The sequence below is a fragment of the Onychostruthus taczanowskii genome, unplaced genomic scaffold (assembly GCF_017590055.1).
Source record: "Onychostruthus taczanowskii isolate IOZ18803 unplaced genomic scaffold, ASM1759005v1 scaffold6, whole genome shotgun sequence".
NCBI classification, from domain to species: domain Eukaryota; kingdom Metazoa; phylum Chordata; class Aves; order Passeriformes; family Passeridae; genus Onychostruthus; species Onychostruthus taczanowskii.
In genome coordinates this window covers 17,450,334-17,472,550 of record NW_024503679.1, presented here as the reverse complement: position 1 = coordinate 17,472,550, position 22,217 = coordinate 17,450,334, and the positions used below count along the sequence as shown (strand labels likewise).

Genomic DNA, 22,217 nt, shown 5'->3' with positions numbered 1-22,217 from the left:
TGGAGCATCACTGGCAGAGCCCAGTTTAATGGCCAGAACTTGTGGGAAAAGCAGAGCAGCCAGCCCAGAGCTTTGCAGAGTGACCTTTGCCACTGCTGGGCCCAAGATAAACACAGGTATGAGAACATCAGCTCAGCTGCGAGCACACAAATCGCTGGCAGAAATGGTTGGGAGGGAGCAGAGAGGAAAAAAAAAAATTATTGTAAATTATGTCAATTCCTGCTTCACCCAAAGGTCCAAGTGTGGGTGGGTTTGGTGGTCCCATCATAAAAAACATATTAAATAATTATATATGTATACACACAGATGAGAAGTGGAAATGCCAGAGGATGGCAGAAGTCCAGCATGACTTCCCTAATGAAGTAATAATAAAAGCTCAGAATTTTCAACCTAAAAATAGACCTGGGGATAGTTGTGATCCAATCTAGAAAACCACGAGCAGCACACAGAGATGGACAGCGAGGAGCTCTCTGTCCTCCTCCATCACAACATCCAGGGATGGAGCCACGCTCCAAACAACACAAGCAATCCCTCCCAAAATGCTGGGAACAAAATCAGGTTATAAAGGTTCAAGGAAACCTGGAAAGGCACTTGAAAATAGATTTATTATGGCTCATGCACCCCACGGGAGGCAGAGGGCTGAGCTGGAAGTGGCTGCAGATGGAGGGATATTGCAGGGAGGGGATTTCTCCCACTTTGCCCTGTTGCTGCTTTTCCTCACTCACACATTTCCAGGAGCTGCAGGAGACACCACCAGGCTGGATGGACCCTTGGTCTGAACCACCACAGCCACTTTTCCATCCCTAAGAACCAGTTTCTAACACGTTTATTTTCAGCCATTTCCTCTAAAAGCCAAGCGACATTGTCGAGGGCCTCAAATAAAAATGTCACTGCAGAAAAGAAAGAGACACATTTTACCAGCAAAGAGGCAAAAGTAGGAATTAACTGAATGAAAACCTGGGTGGACACCCTTTAGAAAAATATTATTTCAAATCCTTGCGATTCAAACCAACAACAGTTCTGATACTTGAAATAAAAAAAAAATTAAAAAAAAAATCTGAAGCCCTGCCATGGAGTGGCCTCAGCAGATTCACAGATGAGAGGCTGTTAAATCAACACAGAACCCACCAAAAAGAACAGCTTTGTTTGTGTCCCACGTCCCTGGTGCTGTGCATTTCTAGGTGCACTCACAGCTCCATCCAGAGCCTGAGCAGAGCTACCTCCAACAGCTTTTCCAAGAAGCCAAAAATCTCCACAAATACTTGGACTGCTTCAAAGGCTCTTATTTTGCACCAGGGAAACGAGCTACAACATCTGCACAGAAGTGAGATCATTTTGTCAAGGGAGTCTCGAGAAACGAGATGAGGAATGAATGTATCAAAAACATTCTCATCCACACAACTCTTCACAGGACTCTCCTGCAGCTCAGATCACAGATTTTACCTGAACCAAATTATCCCTACTGCATTTGGCTTCTGCTTTTTGCAAAAAAATAAAGAATAGGGAGCTGCCCCTAAGCTAAATTGCCAATGCAAACTCACTTTGCTGCTATTTTCATCCTATATTCTATTTAGCACACTACCTAACCACTTCTTAGTTGAATATCTTGTATAAATCATCCTGTATAACCCATTTTACAGTTAAAAATCTTGTATAAACCCAGCTTAGAAAAGCCAGGCCTCCAAGTTCTGCCCAGCACAAATTTCTGAGAACATTTCTCACGTGTTTGCACACTCCACTGACCGTGGCCACAAAAGATGCAACTTCAGTGCTGCAGCCAAGCAAGGAGGAGACTGAGCTCAGTTTTCCACGTGCTTAGAACCATGGATTTTGTGGAGAAGGGGAAGGAGTGGGAGAGCTTTAAAATGGACAATAATTTCATGGAGCCTCCTGGGGAAGAGCTGTTTGTCACTTTCTCCCCTCTGAAGGTTCACTGTTTATGAAATTTTAATTTTTGGGAGCAATTCCCACCTTTTCCACTGGTATCAGTGGACAGTCTCAGGAACTACTTTTGCACACTGCTGAGGATGTGCACAAACAGAAATCCTCAGGAGTAAAAACTCCTCGAGAATGCCGTCGTGGCATGGAATCACCTGCCCAAATCCCATTCCCAGAAATCCTTTGTCAAAGATGTGAGGTCCAGCAGGATGGTCTGGCAGGAGGTTTGGGAACAGGGCTCGTTCAGCCTGGTGGAGAGGAGGCTTTGGAGCAACCTCCTGGCAACCCTCCAACGTGCCCAGGAGGTCACCACGGAAACAGGCCTGATCCTCCCACTGGAACACAGCACAAGCTTCAGGATGGAGATCAGGAAAAGGCAAACCAACCCTGTTTTCACCATGAAAGCAGCTAAGCCAGGGAAGAGGCTGTGCACAGAAGTGGTGCCACCTCCACCCCTGGAAGTTTCACAGAGCAGACTGGACCGAGCCCTGAGTGACCTGTTCTGACCCCACAGCTGATCCTGCCTCAGCTGGAGATTCCCCAAATCCCCCCCAACCACAGTCACGGAACGATCTGTGGTCAGGATCAAGGAGCAAGAAGGTGTCAAACAGAAAGAAACACCACGAAAAACCAACAGGAGAGCCCTGCTGAACTCTGGTTTAAAGAATTCAGCATGATAATTTATGTCAGGGCTGGAAACTGGGAAAAAGCACTCAGAATACACCATAAACAGATAAGGGACAGGGAAGGAAGGCTCTAGAGAGATAAAGGGATGCTTCACCATTTGTGCAGGAGTTGTGAGCCCCGCAGCAGGGCAGAGACAGGAGATGCCCCCTGCTCCCTTGTCCTGCTGTCAGGCCTCATTCCCGGATGGAAAGTGGCCACTGGAGCATTTCCTGCAGCCCAGGCAGGGCCCATCCATGTTTACTCCCACGTGTCCAGCCAGCTCATTCCCATCTCCTAACCCAAACACGGGAAGTTCACTGCGGAGCATCTGCAGTGCAGCCCATGAGGTGACAGCACTTATCTCTGTCCCCTAAATAAACTTCCACATGGCCACGGAGTCCCTGCTCTGCTGCAGAGCCCAGAGCTCCCTTCTCCCCAAGCACAGCCTTTAGGAGGCTCCTCTTCCTTCCCATTAATTATCCTGCCACTTCCCATATAAATCTCTTGTATATCATCTCCCATAGACGTGAAGGTCAAGCTCAGGCTGACCTCTGGTCTAATTGTACCCTGGCTTTTCATTTCTTTGTTTCCCATATTCCAGACAAGCCCACAATACCCTCCCACTCCTCCCTAGCCTTGGAATCCAATCTGCAGAGCGCTCTGAAGGGACACAACAGACCAGCAGGGACATCCACAGCCAGCCCCCAATCCCAAAGGGAAAAACAAGATGAAGCAAATTGCTGAGCAGCTCGTGGATCAATGCAGCTGCACCAGCCACGGGAGCCTCAGCCAAAGAGGGAGAAGAAAAGGTTTGAATGGACAATAACATCCTGTTCACCTGGCTCCACGGAATTCTGCCTGAAAACCTGCAAGATCAGAGCAAAACTACCATCTCCTGGCCCCATCCTCAGCTCCATATATTCTCAAAGCTTTAATACCTTCCAGTTTGTCTTGTAGCCCCCAAGCTTTTAATTTGCTTTGAAATAGCCACATTTTATGGCAGTGACTACGTTTGAAATGGCTTTGATAGTGTTGAGTAAAATTACAGAAATAAGCAGTCTTTTGTAAGCTCTGTTCTCCTCCTCATCCCCCTCCCTAGCAAAAGATTTTTGAATATCTGCTCTCTCTACTCACTCTACCTTTAAGAAAGGCATTTGTTTCTGTGAACAGACTGCTATTGAAGGTACTACGTGCAATTTCTGCATCATAAAATCCAATCATCTCCACTTTTAAAAGCCCAAACCAACACTCTCAGCACTTACTGGTCTGCACAGAGCTGGAGCAGTGACAGAGCACAATCAATACCTGAGCTTCAGCAAGAGGATCCCAAAATCCAGCTGCCCCAGCAGTCACTCCTGATGGGCATTTTCCCTTTTCTCCTGCTCAAGAACAACACAAACATTTATTTGTGATTCCTGCAGGCACAATTCTGTTAATCAGAGGTGAAGGAGGGGCAGCACAGGCTGAGGCACACAAGGTATTTACAGAGAGGTTTTTCACGTAAAAGCCATGTTTGCATTCTTCCCTGAAATCTGGGGTTTTCAAATGGCTTTTACTACTTTTTATGGAGGGTGATAAAGCCAAGTTTTCCATTAGAAGGGCACCTGTAAAGCAAAAGTTTCTACACTGGAAGCACAGCAGCAAAAGCAAAGAGACATTTCTGACACAGCTTCAGCCCTGGAGGTGAAATTCTCTACTCGTGGAGCCGAGAACCAAACACCAACACCCCATGGAAGAGAAAAGCCCCAAGAGAAAAAATCCATTCTCCAGCCACAAATCCTCTGGGACACTGAGAGATCCAAAAATTAACCTCTCAAAATGCTGATTCCCAGGCAACCAAGGGACTACGGCTCCAAATTCCATCATTTCAGCAGAGCCCAATGCCACAGAGATGGAAAGCACAACTCACACCAAGCTTCAGGACAAACAAGAATTCCAGGAGGTCTCTAAAGGGTCAGTCCCCAACTCACCCCGAGCTTTAGGACAAACAAGAATTCCAGGAGATGATCCAAAGGGTCAGACCCGACCACACCCCGAGCTTTAGGACAAACAAGAAATCCAGGAGATGCTCTAAAGGGTCAGACCCCACCTCGCCCCGAGCTTTAGGACAAACAAGAAATCCAGGAGATGCTCTAAAGGGTCAGACCCCACCTCGCCCCGAGCTTTAGGACAAACAAGAAATCCAGGAGATGCTCTAAAGGGTCAGACCCCACCTCGCCCCGAGCTTTAGGACAAACAAGAAATCCAGGAGATGCTCTAAAGGGTCAGACCCCACCTCGCCCCGAGCTTTAGGACAAACAAGAAATCCAGGAGATGCTCTAAAGGGTCAGACCCCACCTCGCCCCGAGCTTTAGGACAAACAAGAAATCCAGGAGATGCTCTAAAGGGTCAGACCCCACCTCGCCCCGAGCTTTAGGACAAACAAGAAATCCAGGAGATGCTCTAAAGGGTCAGACCCCACCTCGCCCCGAGCTTTAGGACAAACAAGAAATCCAGGAGATGCTCTAAAGGGTCAGACCCCACCTCGCCCCGAGCTTTAGGACAAACAAGAAATCCAGGAGATGCTCTAAAGGGTCAGACCCCACCTCGCCCCGAGCTTTAGGACAAACAAGAAATCCAGGAGATGCTCTAAAGGGTCAGACCCCACCTCGCCCCGAGCTTTAGGACAAACAAGAAATCCAGGAGATGCTCTAAAGGGTCAGACCCCACCTCGCCCCGAGCTTTAGGACAAACAAGAAATCCAGGAGATGCTCTAAAGGGTCAGACCCCACCTCGCCCCGAGCTTTAGGACAAACAAGAAATCCAGGAGATGCTCTAAAGGGTCAGACCCCACCTCGCCCCGAGCTTTAGGACAAACAAGAAATCCAGGAGATGCTCTAAAGGGTCAGACCCCACCTCGCCCCGAGCTTTAGGACAAACAAGAAATCCAGGAGATGCTCTAAAGGGTCAGTCCCCACCTCACCCCGAGCTTTAGGACAAACAGGGTTTCCAGGAGATGATCCAGAGAAAGGACAGGGCTGGGGCTATCTCAGAACAATTACAGGGAGCACTCCAGCCTCAAGTGCCTGAAGCTCTGGTTTGGTTTTCACTCTAATGGCACTGAAGAGAGAACTGACGAGAGGCTGATTTCCCCGAGAAGAGATTCCAGGAACTCCATCCCACCGTGCCAAACGCATTAGGGACAAGCCTGCCCTCCCTGGGCTCTGCTGGATGCAGGGCAGGGTATAAACCACAGCACTCAGAGGCTCCATCCCTATAAATAACTCCAATATCAGAGGTATCCGAGCTCCCCACACCCTGCTCCATGGGATGTTGTTAACTGTTTCTCTTGTGTGCCTGATCCATGAATATTCTTACCAGGCAGTCCTGAGCACTTCTCCTCCCTGCAGGAACGTTTTTCTCGTGCAGTAAAGCTGAATAAGGTGCACCTCCTACCTGCTTCTAACTGGGATTTCTAAGTATCTTTATAACCAAAAGAAAAATCATCTGTAAATCCATTAAAAGTAACTACCACGAAAGGCTGGTGCTTCCTCCTGAAGTGAATTTGACTTGCAGAGACCCACAGATCCTCCCAGGACGGGGAAGGTTTACCCAAAGTTCTCTGGCACTGTATTTATGTGCACGCAACAATCTGGGGTTTCTTGGCAATAAAAAAGGGTTATGGGTTGAGGCTTGGACAGTTCAGCTGCCAGTTTTATCCCTCTGATATCTGCAACCCCAGTGCTGATGACCTAAAGCTCAAAAAAAAAGATACCCAGCCCAAAAATCAGTGCAAAATACAATTCTGCTGGCAGACACCAAATTAGAGCACGAACAAACATAATCCACGGGCTCAGATAACAATGAAAAGTAGATTATATTTACTTTAATCTCAGCAACACACAGCCACAGCAACTTATAAAAGGATTAAACAGGAAGAGCTCGTAATGCAGAAGTGTAAAATTCTAATTGAACACCGAAACAGGTAGATGATGTTTATTAAAATTAGGGATGCAACGCCACAGGTCCATTTGTCACTGTTATCCCAAAAGTGCCTCCCTGGATTTCAGGGAGGGGTATTTCCCAGCTGAGAATATTTCTAAGAGGTTTGTGTTCCTCACCATTGTGTGGAAATGCTGTGATGAATTTTCATTCAAACTCTTGGCTCACTTTTTTTTAAAGTATAAATTATGTCTAACAAGAAACACACCAGGGATCTCTTCAATCCCCAAAGGCACTTTCTTAAAAGGAGAGAGAACAAAGGAGAAAACCTCCCAGCATGTGCTTTCCAAACCAGCTTCTTAGGACAGTATCAAGAATGACAATACTTGAACATAAGCTTTTCTTTTTCATTCTTTGATCCGTGGTTAATTGAATTGATTATTGCAAACTGTGTAATGATTTCCAAAATGCTGGAGTGGAAGGCAAAGATCACAACAATCTAATAACCAATTTAAAGAGATGTAAGAAATATTAAAGGAAAGATTTAATCACTCAAGTATACTCCTTCCAATTAGAAAGAGCTTTAAATAGCTTACCTTGAGATAAATTAGAGTCTGGGTGCAATTAGACAGGAATAGTAATTAAGATCAGGAAAATTCACATATGCCTCAGCCTATGGAGTGAGGGAGAAGTCTGCAGAAGAACAAACTTTGCAGTTACCTTATTTCAGCAGCAGAAAGGGAAACATACTGCTTCCATTTATCCCAACCTTCCCGAGTACCCAGGAATTCAGGAACCTCACCAGGCTGGGATCTGCAAAATTATGTTTCATCTTATCTGATTATTTTTTCCCCCCCCACAGAACAAACAATCCCAAATGGGGGCAAAAAATGCTGAAAGGCTCTCGCTTGTGGGAAAAAAATACATTACAGGAAAGGCAATTTCATGATTAAAACTCCATGAAAAATTGTGGCAAGTCAGACTGACCACTGCTTTTCTGGAGAGAGCAAGAACTTTAATTTTCCTTTGGCAATAGCACCCATCATATCACATTCCCCAATTTCCACATGTGGCACTCCCCACACATAGCCCCAGGGTTCTCTGCAAGGGAAGGCAACAAAGTTTTAGAAACTTGAGTAAGTTTTTCTGACAAACTTCTTCTGGCCAGGCAAGAGTCCCTGCCCAAGTATTACAGTTGATTTTAGTTTTTAAAGGTCACTAAATCTGAAATCAATCCCATTTGCTAATTAATCAGAGGAGTACAAGGTTTTACCTAAGAAAATAATTAAAGGAATTGAGGAATTCACTGGTCATTCTTCAAAGAGCAGAGTCTTAATCACAAACCCTCCCTCAGCTACCTTTCAACTCCCAAAAAAAAGAACTTAAAAGCACATTTTCTGGGGATTTACTCCTGCTAAAAAATAGCCAGTGTCCCCAGCCACGATGCCAGAGCTTTCCACATTTTTCTGAGGAGCACTCAGCTCCTGCAGCACCTGAGAGCCTGGAGAGCTGCAGGGTGACAGCTCCAAGCCCAAGCAGGAGATTTTGTGCCCCCTCTCCTTCTTGACAGAGCAGGACCCACCCATGCACCTTCTTAATTCTGTACTAAAGACAAAAAAAAAAAATAAATCAGAACGTCCTGAGGTCTTCCAGAATTTATGAAGTAATTAATTTTTTGTTAAGCCTAAAGACAAAAAAAAAAAAAAAAATCAGAACGTCCTGAAGTCTTCCAGAATTTATGAAGTAATTAATTTTTTGTTAAGCAAACTGCCAAGCTCCCATCGCTACAGAAAAAAGCCCAACTTTTCACAGAGTGCCATCCTCCAGTCCCTGCCTGCAAGCACCACTCCAGTCATAACCTGAGCAGAAAACTGAAATTGAGAATGAAACAGTGACTTTGGCATTTACCCTCCACATCACTGAGGCAGCAAGGGCACTTTAGGAAATATAAATTCAAAAAACTCTGATTTTTCTCTACTGGTTCTCAAGAAGGAGATTTCGAACAGTGATCAGTGAAGGGTTTGGAATGACTTTATTCCCTGTCTCCCATCTCTCTGAACTCCTTTTGAGTCCCTCTTGCTAATAAAGGCATCACATAAAGCCAAGCTGGCTGCTGTGCACCACGAAACTCTCGCAGTTACTTACCAGAACACACTATTCCATTTGCCACGCTAAAATTAACAAAAACTTGAGCACCGGAATCGCATCTTAACCCTTTGATCTCGTTGTGTGGGAAGCAGAGCTTGAAAAGAAAAAAGGCTTAAGGACTACACAGCTCAAGCAATACAATGTGGTCTGAAGACACCCAGAAAAACGAAGGCCAGAGGAGGATTTAAAGGAGGATCTGAAGGCTCCTGACCCACACAAGCCAGAACACACCCAAGATTTGGTATTTCTTCACCGGCTGACAGCTCCTTAAGCATCTAAAAATGAAAGCGCACGGTACCTTTGATACACAGAAAACCGAGATCTACCAAACCTCAGGGGAAAGACAGAATATTTCCTTAGTCATACTTGACATATCCCATAGTTTATCTTACACATTTCACGCGCCCGTGCCCATACACATTTCACATCCACCTGATCCGTGCCCGCTCGCTCTGAGAACTTTAAGAGGCAGGAGCCCTCCTGGTGAATAACGACCCTGTGACAACTGCGAGCAAACTCTGGAACTTTTAACACCCTGCAGGGTGTGCAGGGCACAGTCTGCACCCACACACGGCCTCAAAGCGCCCGCAAAGTTTCGGGGGGGGGGGGGGGGGTGGGGGGGGGGGGGGGGTCTTTTCCTGGGATTTTTGGGCGGATGCTTACCACCCTCTATCCTGCGGCTGCTCTTCCTCAAAACTGCTGATTCTTCTGCGCCTTAGGAAACCCGAAGTTCCGCGTTCGGCAGAGCTCCTCCCGCTCCTGCCCCCCCCCCGGGTGAGCGCCCAAACCCCCCCACCCCAAAATCCTCCAAAAACGCCCCAAACGCAGCGACCCTCGCCCGGGCAGCGCCGGCCCGGCTGCGGGGCGGCTCGGAGCGCCCCGTTTCCATGCGTTCCGCAGGATGACAGGGACCGCCGCCAGCTCAACACCGCGGAACTCCTCCACATCTGCTTGTGACGTTCTTTATTTACCGGAGGGGCGGCGAGCCGGCCTCCCCGGCGCGCTCCCCCCGCTGTCACCGCCGCTGCCGGGGGTCGCTCCCGCCGGACTCCCCTGCAAACTTCGCGGGGCGCCCGGGGCTCCGTCTCTGCCGCGGCCGCCCCGGCGGGGCTCGTCTCGCCCCGGGCCGGTCTCGGCCGCGGCCCCGGCGGCGCCGCGGGGGGACCCGGAGCTGCGCTTTACCTTTAGTTCCGCACTGTCCGCCATCTTGCGACTCTGCGCGCAGGCGCAGTGAACCCCGCCGGGACACCGCCCCCCCCCGCCGCCCCGCCCGCCCGCAGCGCGCAGCGTTTGAATCGCGGCGCCATTTTGTGCCTCCTCGGCCGGGCCGTCCCCGCCGCTCCGAGCCCTCGGCCCGGGGCCGCCGCACCCACCGGGCTCTCGCTGCGGTTTCGGGGACGCCGTGTGGCCGCCGCCCTGCCCGTAAAGTTTCGCCGTGCGCGGAGCGGCCCCCGCGGTGCTGCCGGCCCCGCTGCGCGCTCCGTGAGGGGCGCGGGTCCCTCCGGGCGCCCCGGCTCCCCTCAGCGCCTCGGATCGCCACAGGGGAGCGGTGGATGCGCCTTCCTGCAGTAATAAATAAATTGATTAAAATGGGATTTTGCGGCTCCGCGTCCTGCTACTTAATCCGCGGGTTTAAGATCTTTAGGAGTGGAACGGGATGGGGCCGTGCTACCTCAGCGGGCGCCGGCGGAACCTCCGGCTTCTGGTCTGCACCAAGCGGGAAATGATGAGTTTTATTTTGGGGAATTATGAGTTTTGTTTTCCTGGGCTAGTGCGGAGAAGTTCAGCAATCACCGTGAGCTCTCCCGGGTTTTCCTGTTCCCGATGAACAGCACTACAGGTGTTTTAGGAGTCCCAAAGAGCAGAGAGTGGGGATCCAAACACGCTCATTTCGTGTCAATTTTGGGTGAAATTTGTGTTCTTCAACAGCAAGCCAGGTAGTACAGACGGGGAAATACCTACCAAAATTCTGCCTGGCGAGATGATGGCATCAGTTGTGAATTTGGTGTGTAGGTCACTGTAGCTTCATTCAGCTTTTTTCTACCTATGTGTTATTCCGTAAATATAGATCACCATGACAATTTCTCTCCTTGGCCTTCACCTTAATGCACAGAACAGAACAAAGAAGACAAAATTTCCCGGTTTTCCACAGCTGCCATAAAATCCATCATCCTACATTCAGAAAGCACTTAGATTCTGGGCACTGAAAAGAAAATAAAGCTTTAATGTCTCAACTCTGCAGATTCAAACGAGGCGTGCAGGGAACCTGGGGTAAGATAACCACGAGTGGCAGTTACAGAATTTAAAGTTAAAACATTTGACTCAGAGGGTTACCCATTATTTAAAATTAAGTAGTTTGTGTTAAGGGAAGAATGGGAGAGAGGTGTTAAGGAGCTTTTTGATACAACTTGATACAATGCTGTTTATTGGTAAGATTATTTATATGAAGTCCTAGAAAAACAGCTCTTAGTGAGTAGGGATGACAATGGAATGGTATCAGGATGTGTCACATTCCATCAATCCTGGACAAAATTGTATGGATTTTAACCAAGGTGGTCACAATACTTAACCTAGAAAAGGAACATATATTAATTATATGAACATGTATAAATAAGTATGTGAACATATATATAAATTATGTGTTTAATAAGCAGATTTTTGATGGCATCCTGTTTGTGGTAAGGATATAATGAAGTCTGATGCACTGAGCACTCATATCTCTTTCCAAACTTTTCACTTCCCACCGTTTCACCCAGAAATCTTCTCCAGCCTGGCAGGAAACTCCTGGCTGACACCCCTCTTCCTTCACCCCTCATCCCAATTCCATCGATGCCCGCTCTTCTCCTGGAGCTCTGCCGCGTTCAAACGAAGCGCTCGGAAAATGAGCAGCAATTAGAGGAGGCTGATGAGCAGCACTGCGTGTGATGAAGATTTCTCTCGCTGTCTGAAAGGCTGGTTTGGGGAGGGGGCAGGGTGAGATAACTAAAAAAAAATAAAAGTCAGATGACTCCAGCACGCCCACGGCTCCCAGAATTAGCCCGTCTATTTCAGTGGTCTGAGGCAGCCCAGTGCAGAACCCTTTCGTTTGAAATTATTAAACACGAGTCATAATCCTGAGCTGATATGATCAATGAGTTCACAGCAAGCTGAAGGAATTTGGCCTCAAAGCTCTGTAATTGTGCGGGGACAAATCCTTGGTTTATTCCAATTACTTTTGTATTTTTTCCCCCCTGAATGAGGCTGCTGCACAGCCAAACTAGCTTTTCCTCTGCTTCTTCACTTCCTACCAAATTCAGTGGGATGTGGACATGTGCTTCAAGTGTTTTGCTAAATCATGGCACAACACTATCAAACTTGACACGTGGCCATAAACCACAGCGTCCTCTCTCAAAACTTGCTTTAAATAAAACAGCCCCAGAATGGCTTCGGCTGCATTAAAATAAGGAAGGAAACTAAAAAAGGGGATACAGAAAATCAGGTTTAAAATGGTCCTGCCAGTGTTTTTTTCCAGCCAAACCTCACCCAGGCTCTTCATTTTTTTTTTTGTTTTTTTCAGTTTAGGCTTTTTGATAGTCACTCCCTTTTCAGTGCAGAATATACTGGAGGCTGGAGAAGAAACTTAATGAGAAAAACAATCTGCAGTTCTATTTTTAGGCTATTATTTACATGTAGTGAAATTTTGTTCCTCTCTGCTCCCGAGGCTCAGATGATGGTTTATTGCCAAAAAAAGCCTTTGTCAACACGCAGTCATTTCCAGAGGTGCTCTCAGTGGCTCCAGCTGTGGCAGTGATGGCAGCACTCAGATTGTCCAAAAATTAAATCTTTCATTCTCTCTCCGTTTCCAAAAGAAAATACTGGGATGCAACTGGAGTAGGGGAGAACAGCCCCAAAACAATCCTCCAGTTGTCCTCCTTCTGAGCTAAAGCTATGGTGTTTTTTTGATTTTTAATCTCTGTGGGGAGAGAAAACGAAAGATCAAGATTTCCCTCAACCTTGCAAAATTTTGATATTTTCAATTCCCAGTTTTCCAAAGTTGCATTTCCCCCTTTTGGCCATATCGCAGTAAAATAAATTATTTGAGAATCTGTCTCCTACCCCCCCATTTCTTTTCTTTTCCTCTTCTGTAACTTCCCAAAAAAATGTATCGTGTCACATAACTCACATGCTCAAAGCCGTGTTCAGACACAATAATATTTTTTAAAGATATGCATTTTTTTTCTGTGAACATATTGTTTTCATTAGTCTGAGTATCCACGAATTCCCTCTTTGCCTAATAATGCAAATTTACTCTTTGCTTAAAAGTAATATAAGAGCATTTCTGAGCCTGAATAAAACTGATTTAATGAGAGACTCTCAGTTACTATTTCTTGATAGAAAACACAACCAAGCCCTTAAAATCCCTTTATTGCTGAGGTTGTTGCAGGCATGAAGTGCGTGAAATACCCTTTCCTGAGGGACAGAAAGAGGAATATTTTAGTGAAAACTACTTGGCTGCACGAGAAGACAATGGAATAGCCAATATCTGATAAAATAAACCCATTTTTAACTTTATAACAACACACGTGGCTCCTTGTGCTGAGCTTGATGTGGAGCGGGCTGGCACGAACGCCTCCCCAAAATCCACATCCAAGAGCAATATCAGACCAAATTATATCATATTGTGTTTCCATCCTCTCCCAGGCTGGGCCCAAACCAGGGCTGCTGCTGAGAAAAGAAACTGTGCTGAAAAACTGCCAGAGGGGGGAGTTCAAATCTGAATTTAGGGAGCGATCCTGGAGCATTTGGGGAGCGTCACCCCAGCAGCGGCACTATGGGAAGCGCATGCAAATGAGTTTCTGGAATTGTTAATGAGGTGGCGGTGTGACACATCCCTCATTTCCCGGTTCTTTCCCTCCTCTGACATCCAGGCCGTGCTCACACGCTGGAGTTCACAGGCCGCCCTGCCTCTGCCCACACTCTGCCTCGCTGCCGTGTCCGCAAACCTCGACAGCAATTCACGTTTCTCACCTCGCTCTGGGGCTGCCCTGCAGAGCCCGGCTGTACTCCTGGCCTGGAGTGACAGAATTCCCAGCCGTATTCCCAGTTTGGAGTGACAGAATTCCCAGCCCTTATTCCCAGCCTAGAATGACAGAATTCCCAGTTTGGAGTGACAGAATTACAAGCCCTTATTTCCAGTCTGGAATGACAAAATTCCCAGCCCTTATTCCCAGCCTGGAGTGACAGAATTCCCAGCTGTATTCCCAGCCTAGAGTGACAGAATTCCCACTTTGGAGTAACAGATTTCCAAGCCCTTATTCCCAGCCTGGAGTGACAGAATTCCCAGCTGTATTCCCAGCCCAGAATGACAAAATTCCCAGCCTGGAATCACAGAATTCCCAGTCCCTATTCCCAGCGGTATTCCCAGCCCAGAGTGACAGAATTCCCAGCCCGGCCCCTGTCACTCCCCAGCCCCACAAGGCCCTGCAGCTGCAGGACAATGGCCATGGCCACCACAACCAGCCCCTTCTTGCCCAGGATTTGTGCCCAGGATTTGCATTCTCAGGATGATCCTGGGGTGGGAGGGGCTCCCAGTATCCCCCAGTCCATGTCTGTACTGGTGTGGGCCACCTGCCCGCAGATGGGGGGGGACACCTGGGGACAGGGTTGGGGACACCTGGACAGGATTTGGGGACACCTGGGGATACTTGGGACAGCACTGGGGACACCTGAGGACATCGGGAACAGGGTGAGGGACACCTGGGAATGTTGGGGACACCCAGAGACACCGGGACCAGGACTGGGGACACCTGGGGTCACCAGGAACAGGGCCTGGACAGGGCTGGGGACATTGTAGACAGCAGTGGGGACACCTGGGGACATCGGGGACAGGGTTAGGGACACCAGGACCAGGGTTGAGGACACCTGGGGACATTGGGGATGGGGTTGAGGGGGTCTAAGGGACACCAAGACCAAGACCTGGGGCACGTGAGGACACTCCGGGGACAGGATTGGGGACACCTGGACTATCAAAACCAGCCCTGGGGAAACCTGGGGACACCAGGAGCAGGGCTGGGGACACCTGGGGACATTGGGGACGGGGTTGAGGGGACCTAAGGGACACCTAGGCAGGGTTTGGGGACACCTGGGGTCCTCGGGAGCAGATCTGGGGGCAGCTGGGATGACGAGGAGGAGGAGGAGAGCTCTGAGGTGCCTCCCAGGCCGAAGCATCCCAGGATTCTGGGAGCTGCTGGTCCATACTGGGACGAGGTGTGGCCAGCCCAGGGGAGGTGACAGCGTTTCCTGCCCCAGCATCCTCCTCACCTTCCTTTTACTCACCTCAAATTCACTCCTGGGACTTCTTTCCCTGGAAAAACTGCCCCTGTTGGGTGGATCTGCTTGCTTTTCTCCAGGCTTTTATTTGAATTATTCTATTTATTTTATTTTTTCTGAAATTAAAACTGGAACGGTTCTGTCTCTGAGAAGAAATGGTCATTCCTGAGATATTCATCTCCAGTTGGAAAAGCATTTCCTTTGGCCAAGTTAAATCCCCTTTTTTTTGTCAACAAAATTCCATTTCCATGAATCACGATTGGGATTTTTTTTCTTTTTTTTGGTCATTAGCACCCATTTTCATAATTTGTGGATGCAGCACAAGAAGAAAAAGTAAAAAGCAACCACAGCAGGTCCCGGGGAGCTGAGAAATTCAAAGCCAGGCAAGACTTAAAACATCAGTTCCTTCAGAAGCTTCAAATTGGCCAAAAACTATTCAAACCTGAGGAGAAGAACTCCAGAAAGCTGCATTTATTTCCAAAATATCATCACAGAGGTGAGGGAAGCTTTTAATTGCACTCTCCACACTTCCAGCATCAACAAACCCAGGGTTTTCACTGGGAGGAACTCTCTCATTCCAATTCAAAGTGATTTTTTAAGGCCCCAGTGCTTAAGTCAGAAGTTGTTTCCACAGATAGTAAATGATTCTTAATAAGCAAAGCCTGTGGCAATAAAACAAAGAAATAAAAATAATTCACATTTTCCAGAACTTGGAGAGTGAGTGCTTCAGATGTTCCCCCATCCCTCCACTCACACACTGCAGGTAAAATACTGATACTTTCATATAATCTGAATTTATAATCATTTTTCCCTGAGAGTGATCTAGAAAAAGGCCTGTTCCAATCTGAGTCTCTTTCCTGTCCTATAATTCCCACTGTGGACCACACATGGAATTCCTACAGAGTAGATTTTGCTCCAAATTCCTTTTTTTTTTTTTTTTTTTCCTAAAAAGCAGAATAACTCAGGATAAATCAGCAGTAGCCAGGCTGTGCCCCGAGGTGGGCTCAGCTAGGAAAAGAAATTCCCTTTTTTTTTTTTTTTTTCCTAAAAAGCAAAAAAACTCAGGATAAATCAGCAGTAGCCAGGCTGTGCCCTGAGATGGGCTCAGCTAGGAAAAAAAAAAAAAAAGAAAAAAAATCTTCATTTTTCACCCAATCCCTCTTCTTCCAGCATCCCCTGAGTCATGGGAATGCTGCAAATAAAGCTGAGCTCCAGCAGCAAGCAGAGTTCATTTCAGATGGCTCATGTGAAAACAACCCAGCTAATTATGCTGCAGTAATTACCTGAAAATTATATGTATGTTGTTTTTCCAGCAGTCAATAGTGCTATTTTTGAACTTCTCATTGTTCTCATGGCCTGCTGGAGTCACGTTGTCTCGAAATCCTCTTTTTTTGGCTCATCACTCACTCACCTCTGGACTGGGGAGGGTTTTTCAGGAGAAGTTTCACCTGCAGCATTTTCTCTGCAGCTCAGATCCTCGCCTGTGCTGCATTTCAGAAAATATTTCCATTTTAATGGTCCTTCAAATAAGAACTACGAGGTCCTGACTCGACGTCCCATCAAGATTTCCTCCTGAAAAATCAAAAAATGAAACATTAAAATCCTGGAAATTGGTGGATCCCTTACTGGGATCATCCTGATTTGGAAGAGTTCCATTTCCTTCAGCTCAGATCTTCACCTGAGAAAATATTTCCGTTTTAGTGGCCTTTCAAATAAGAATTCCAAGATCCTGACTCAACATCCCACCAAGATTTCATCCGGCAGATAAAAAATCCTGAAAATTCATGGATTCCTGGCTGTGAGCATCCTGATTTGGAAGAGTTTAATTTCCTTCAGCTCAGATCTTCCCCTGTGCTGCATTTCAGAAAACATTTCCATTATAATGGTCTTTGAAACAAGAACTACGAGGTTCTGACTCAAGATCCCATTGTTTCCTCCTTCCCATCAAAAATCCTGAAGAATTCCTGGATTCCTGACTGGGATCATCCTGATCTGGAAGAGTTTCATTTCCTCCCCTGCCCTGGGTGGGGTTTGTGATCCTTGTCTGGTTTTTTTTTTCCTTTCAAGAGCCACCAATAAAAGCAGCTGAGTGTCACACCCCACTCCCAGGAAGGGAATGCTGTCAGGCAGCAGGGCTGGGAAAACGGGAGCCTGGAATTCTTGGATCAATCCCAAAAATCTCCTGCCACATTCCCTGCGTTTGCCCAAATCCGTGGGGTAAAACGCGCTCGGAACAACTCCTCGGGGAAAGGGAGATGCTGCTGATAAAAGGTGTCTCCCTGGACTGCTGAGTGGAAATTAATTAACATTTGGAAAAGCACTTTGAGATTCTTGGATGAAAGATGTTGGAGCTGGAATGCTGGCAACATTCAAATAAGTTGGAATAACGTTAATATTTATTGCACGCAGCGCTTTCATCTTCAAAGCTCTTTACCAACATCAATGAGTTAACAAAGAAAATATTAATAAAGATTATATTTACCCATTAAATTACTCTCCCAAAGCATGGATAAATAGAGCTGCCTCCAATTTAAAAAATAGTATTTAAAAAAAAGCTGAACCCCAGCTCCAGTATCAGGCACTAAATCCCTGGTGGGGCTGTCCATGGAAAACCAACTTGGAACGAGGAATTATTAATTTATATTGTGAATGAGGAACTATTTGTTTGTATTTTTAATGAGGAATTGTTAGCTTATAATTTTAAACTAATTAATTGGCCCTATTTTAAACTAGTTAATTGGACCCTAAACCTAATCCACCACAACCAGGGTGAAAAATCAGGATGGCAAAGGGGGAAGGAAGAGCAGTGCTTGGAAAAAGGATCTGGTTGGTGAGCAGGAATTCCAGAATCCCTGAGGTTCAAAAAACCCTCCAAGGTCATTGAGTCCCAAAAATTGCCCTCCCAAATCACACAAATGGAGCTGCCTCCAGTTAAAAAAATAGCTTTAAAAGAAAAGCTGAGCCCCCACTCCAGTACCATGCACTAAATCCCTGGCAGGGCTGTCCATGGCAAACCAACTTGGAACGAGGAATTATTAGTTTACACTTTTAATGATGCATTATTATTTTATACTTTTAATGAGGCTAATTGGAAGCTAGGCCTAATCCAGCTTTTCTGGGAATGTATCACCCACTACCAGGGTGGAAAACCAGGATGGCAAAGGGGGAGGGAAGAGCAGTGCTTGGAAAAAGGCTCTGGTTGGTGAGCAGGAATTCCAGAATCCCTGGGGTTGGAAAAGCCCTCCGAGGTCACGGGGTCCAGGCTGTGCCCCATCCCCACCTTGTCACCTGAGTGCCACATCCAGAATTCCTTGGACACCTGGGACGATGTGGAGGACGAGGAGAGCTTTGAGCTGCCTTCCAAGCCAAACCATCCCAGGATTCTGGAAGCTCAGCATCCAGGGCTGGGGACTCCAGACCTCCCTGAGCTGGCACTTCCAGGAGGAGGAGAAGGAGGAGGATGTTTGGGTTCGTTGTGTCTTTGGGATAAACTCCAGGGAAGGGAGGAATGCTCTGTTCCACGGGAAGAAGAGGTGGAACCCCGGGGGGGCAGCTCCCAGACCAAACCATCCCAAGGAGCTGCACTCTCCTTTTTCATTTGGAAGTCAATCCTTGCTGGCACAGGCACAGCTCTGCCATTATCCCTGGGAAGCTGCGCCCAGCAGTTTACGGAAAACCAGTAAAGGAGAGAGCACTTCCAAGTGCATTATCTGCATTGATTGCAAACGCTCACGGGGCAGCCAGGGCCCTCCCCCAGCTGGAAAGATAAAGAAATCAAGACAAAGAAACCAAGGTAAATAAACCAAGATAAAGAAATAAAACAGGGGAAAGCATTCTGTTGTGATTTATCCCAAATCCCCCTCCCGCCAACAACCCTGATTTATCCCAAATCCCACCCGTTTCCATCTGTCTCCCTGAGCAGAGTCTCCGGGCACCGGTGCACTCGGATGCATTCCAGCACGTAATGGGCTGGGATGGATTTTTTGGAAGCCCTCGGTGCTCTGCACAGGCTCTGGAGGTCGTTTTGGGCGGCCCATCGATGCTCACACAAACATTCCTGGTCGGCGTGCCCTGCGCTCGCCGCTCCGGGCTCCGGCTCGCCAGATGTGCGTGCCACAAACCCAAAGCCTTTCCCTGGATTTTTCCAGGCTTGCTGTGGATAACGCCACATTCTCTGGGAAGTGTTTTTGGGTCTTGTCAGGAGGCAAGCTCCTCCAGAGCTGGCTGAAGGCTCTACAAACTCAGGCACGCATTAAAGCGCCCCAGTTGATCTCCTATACAACCCCAGCCAGGCAGAGCTTCAAATATGTTTCATTTTGGAGGGAAATCAAATGTTACCTTTGGGAAATACGCTTATTATTAGCATTAGGCACGGCTTTTGGGCTCCTTCCAGGAACTTGGCTGCGTTGCGTTACCGGCCTTGCTTTGTGTCCTGGATTTCTGGGCAGGCGGCGGGGCTGAGCCTTGCTGCTGCCTTCAGAGGGGTTTGCAATCTTGGATTCTGCTCCTGACGCCTCCCGGCCGGCTGGGCCCCGGAGCAGAGCACTCTGCTGGGGAAAACAGCACGGGAGCTCCAGCTGCACGTTGGAGGCTACGTTTGGGTGTTGTATTTATGTTATAGTCCAAGGTTTTTTACTTAATTATGTTATGAGATATAAATTTATTGTATTTTAATCCATTATATGTATATTTATTTATATTTATATTATTATATAGGTAATTATATAAGTATATTATAGAAATATATTATAGATATAATTTTTATATTTTAATACATATATAAATTATATCCATAAATTGTATAAATATAATATATATATTTACTTATACCTATATAATTACATAATATTTCATATTACTATTATTAAAATTACATTATTATTGCATATTATTTACATACATTAATGTCATATTTCTATACGTAATTTTATACTATATATCATATTTATATATCATATATATATCATATTTATCATATCTATCATATATCATATTTATATATCATATTTATATATCATCGTATTTTAATTTTTATTTTTGTAGTTATTTTTTATATTTTAAGATTTAATTTTTTTAAATTTAGCTTAACATGGTTTTATTTTAAATTATAAATTTATATATATTTTTTAATATTTAAGTTTAGAAGGTGGTTTTAAGGTTTTATATTAAACTTTGTCTTTAAGTTTTAGTTTCTAGTTTTAAAGTTTTAAGAGTTTTTTGTACATTATTTTTTTTTTAATTTAATTTAAGTGAAGTGCCTTAACGACGGCCCAGACTGACAGCCAGACAAACAGCCAAAGTCTTTTCCTCCCCACGTGATCTCTCCGTAATCCTCCATTTCTCTCCTAGATCAACAGGTTCCTCTTTATTTGTCCCTGTCAGCTCCGGGCACAAAGAGCCTTTTGTGAGCAGCTCTGCCCCAAACCCTCCGCAGCTTTTCCTGCCCCTTCCCTCACACCGCTGCGAGCTCAGCCTCGGCCCCACCAGGGGAGACAACATCCCTTGTCCTGACATCAGCACTGACCCTGCTGCAGCACCGGCCAGCCAAAAATAAATACCTGCACCTGATCTGCTCCAGATCTGCTCCAGAGCTCCTGCCTGGATCCTGGCTGGAGGCACCAGCAGCTCCCAGCACCCTGAGCCAGGCAGGAGCTGCCCCTGCCCCTCCTCCTGATGCCTCACGTTTAATTTTGTATTTTTCAGGTGCTGGGCTGCTTTAGTGGGTGGGTCTGGGCTTCACATTGGGGACGGTGAGCTCTGTGCACAGAGCAGGGAGACAAAACAATTCCTGCTCCAGCTGGGCACCAAGGACAAACGATCCAAATCTCAGCCCAAGAGCACAAAGAAATAAACCCCTGCTTTATTCTGGAACTCTGCCCAGCCTCTGCTCCAGGGCAGCCCAAGAACTCTTCTACTTCATCATCGGTGTGGGCACTTCCCACAGCTCCTCAGGATTCCTGCCCCTGCCTCCTGCTGCATCCATGATGCCCCCCCCTCGCTGAGGGACAAGCACCAGGCAAGGAGCAGAAGTCATTGATTTGCCCCGAAATTCTCCCAGTTTTCTGGGATTTTTCACCACCTTGCACTCAAGCAAAGGGAAGGGTGGGAAAAGCTGCTGCTGGCTTGGAGGGACCTTGTGAGGAACATCCTGCACTTACCAGGGGCTGGAGGGAGTTCATAGCCTGGAGCTGGCACTTGCTCTGCACTGTCACAGAAACCCTTTTGTTTTCCCAAGAAAACGGCTCCAGAGCCAAATTCCAACCTGTCTCCTGCAGGGTGTGTCTTTGCCACATCACAGAACTGGGTTTTGCTCCAGGTAACCCTACCCTGGAACCTCAAGGGTGGCTCAGGGCTGAGAGGAGAAGGGAACCAACTTTTTTTTGGTTATTATTTCACTTCTCTCACCAAGGATTTGCGTTGACAAATGTTTTTCCCAGAGCCTGGCAGGGGGTGGGACTGGTTTAACTTTCCTGGGTGTTTAAGGGCTGTGAAAGCTCAGCCCCACCGTTTGCTGCTCTCCAGAAGAGGGAGGAGAACGAAGTTCTTATCTGCCCCCGGAGCCCTTATCTGAGCCGGCCAGCTGGGCGAAGCTGGGACAGCAGGAGGAGAGGACAGACAGCATCTGCAAAGAAAAAAAAACTGAGAGAAAAGGGGGTTTTCTGCACCCAAAATGCCCCTGGGACACCTAAAACCCCTCTTGTGCCACCCAAAATGCCCCTTGGGACACCCAAAATGCCTCTCGTGCCACCTGAAATGCACCCTGTGATGCCCAAAATGCTTCTTGGGACACCCCAAACCCCTCTTGTGCCACCCAAAATGCCTCTCATGCCACCTAAAATGCGCCCTGTGATGCCCAAAATGCTTCTTGGGACACCCCAAACCCCTCTTGGGATACCCCAAACCCCTCTTGGGATACCCAAAACCCCCTCGTGCCACCCAAAATGCCCCTTGGGACACCCAAAACGCCCCTCGGGACACCCAAAATGCGCCCTGTGATGCCCAAAACACCCAAATCCCCTCTTGGGACACCCAAAATCCCTCTCGTGCCACCCGAAATGCGCCCCGTGATGCCCAAAACACCCAAATCCCCTCTTGGGACACCCAAAATCCCTCTCGTGCCACCCGAAACGCGCCCTGTGATGCCCAAAACACCCAAAACCCCTCTTGGGACACCCCAAACCCCTCTTGTGCCACCCAAAATGCCCCTCAGGACACCCAAAACGCCTCTCATGCCA

General features: G+C 47.1%; 1 protein-coding gene and 1 long non-coding RNA gene across 6 annotated transcripts in view; both read right to left on the bottom strand.

Annotated features, from left to right (window-relative positions):
- The window catches only part of PIAS1 (protein inhibitor of activated STAT 1), a 54,809-nt gene extending 44,548 nt beyond the window's left edge, over window positions 1–10,261 (bottom strand). Inside the window, exons 1-2 of one of the 4 annotated variants that reach the window (XM_041418569.1) lie at window positions 8,671–8,774; window positions 3,910–3,983 (exon numbers count right to left, since the gene is read on the bottom strand). Coding sequence is in view for 1 of the 4 variants with exons in the window: in XM_041418564.1 (XP_041274498.1) it covers window positions 9,856–9,879 (24 nt within the window). In the remaining 3 variants the exon portion in view is untranslated. Of the gene's footprint in view, window positions 1–3,866; window positions 3,984–8,670; window positions 8,775–9,644; window positions 9,754–9,855 lie in introns of those variants that run through there. The other 3 variants (XM_041418564.1, XM_041418566.1, XM_041418565.1) reach the window with 3 other exon arrangements.
- A 4,808-nt stretch (window positions 10,262–15,069) lies between these two features.
- Window positions 15,070–21,598, bottom strand: LOC121343482. Of its 2 annotated transcripts, none has more exons than XR_005953710.1 (3): window positions 21,141–21,598; window positions 16,266–16,554; window positions 15,070–15,644 (listed from the first exon to the last, which is right to left on the bottom strand). It is a non-coding gene; the product is annotated as an uncharacterized LOC121343482 (long non-coding RNA). The 2 variants fall into 2 exon arrangements; XR_005953711.1 differs by lacking the exon at window positions 21,141–21,598 and adding an exon at window positions 16,661–17,031.
- Between the last annotated feature and the right edge of the window lie 619 nt (window positions 21,599–22,217).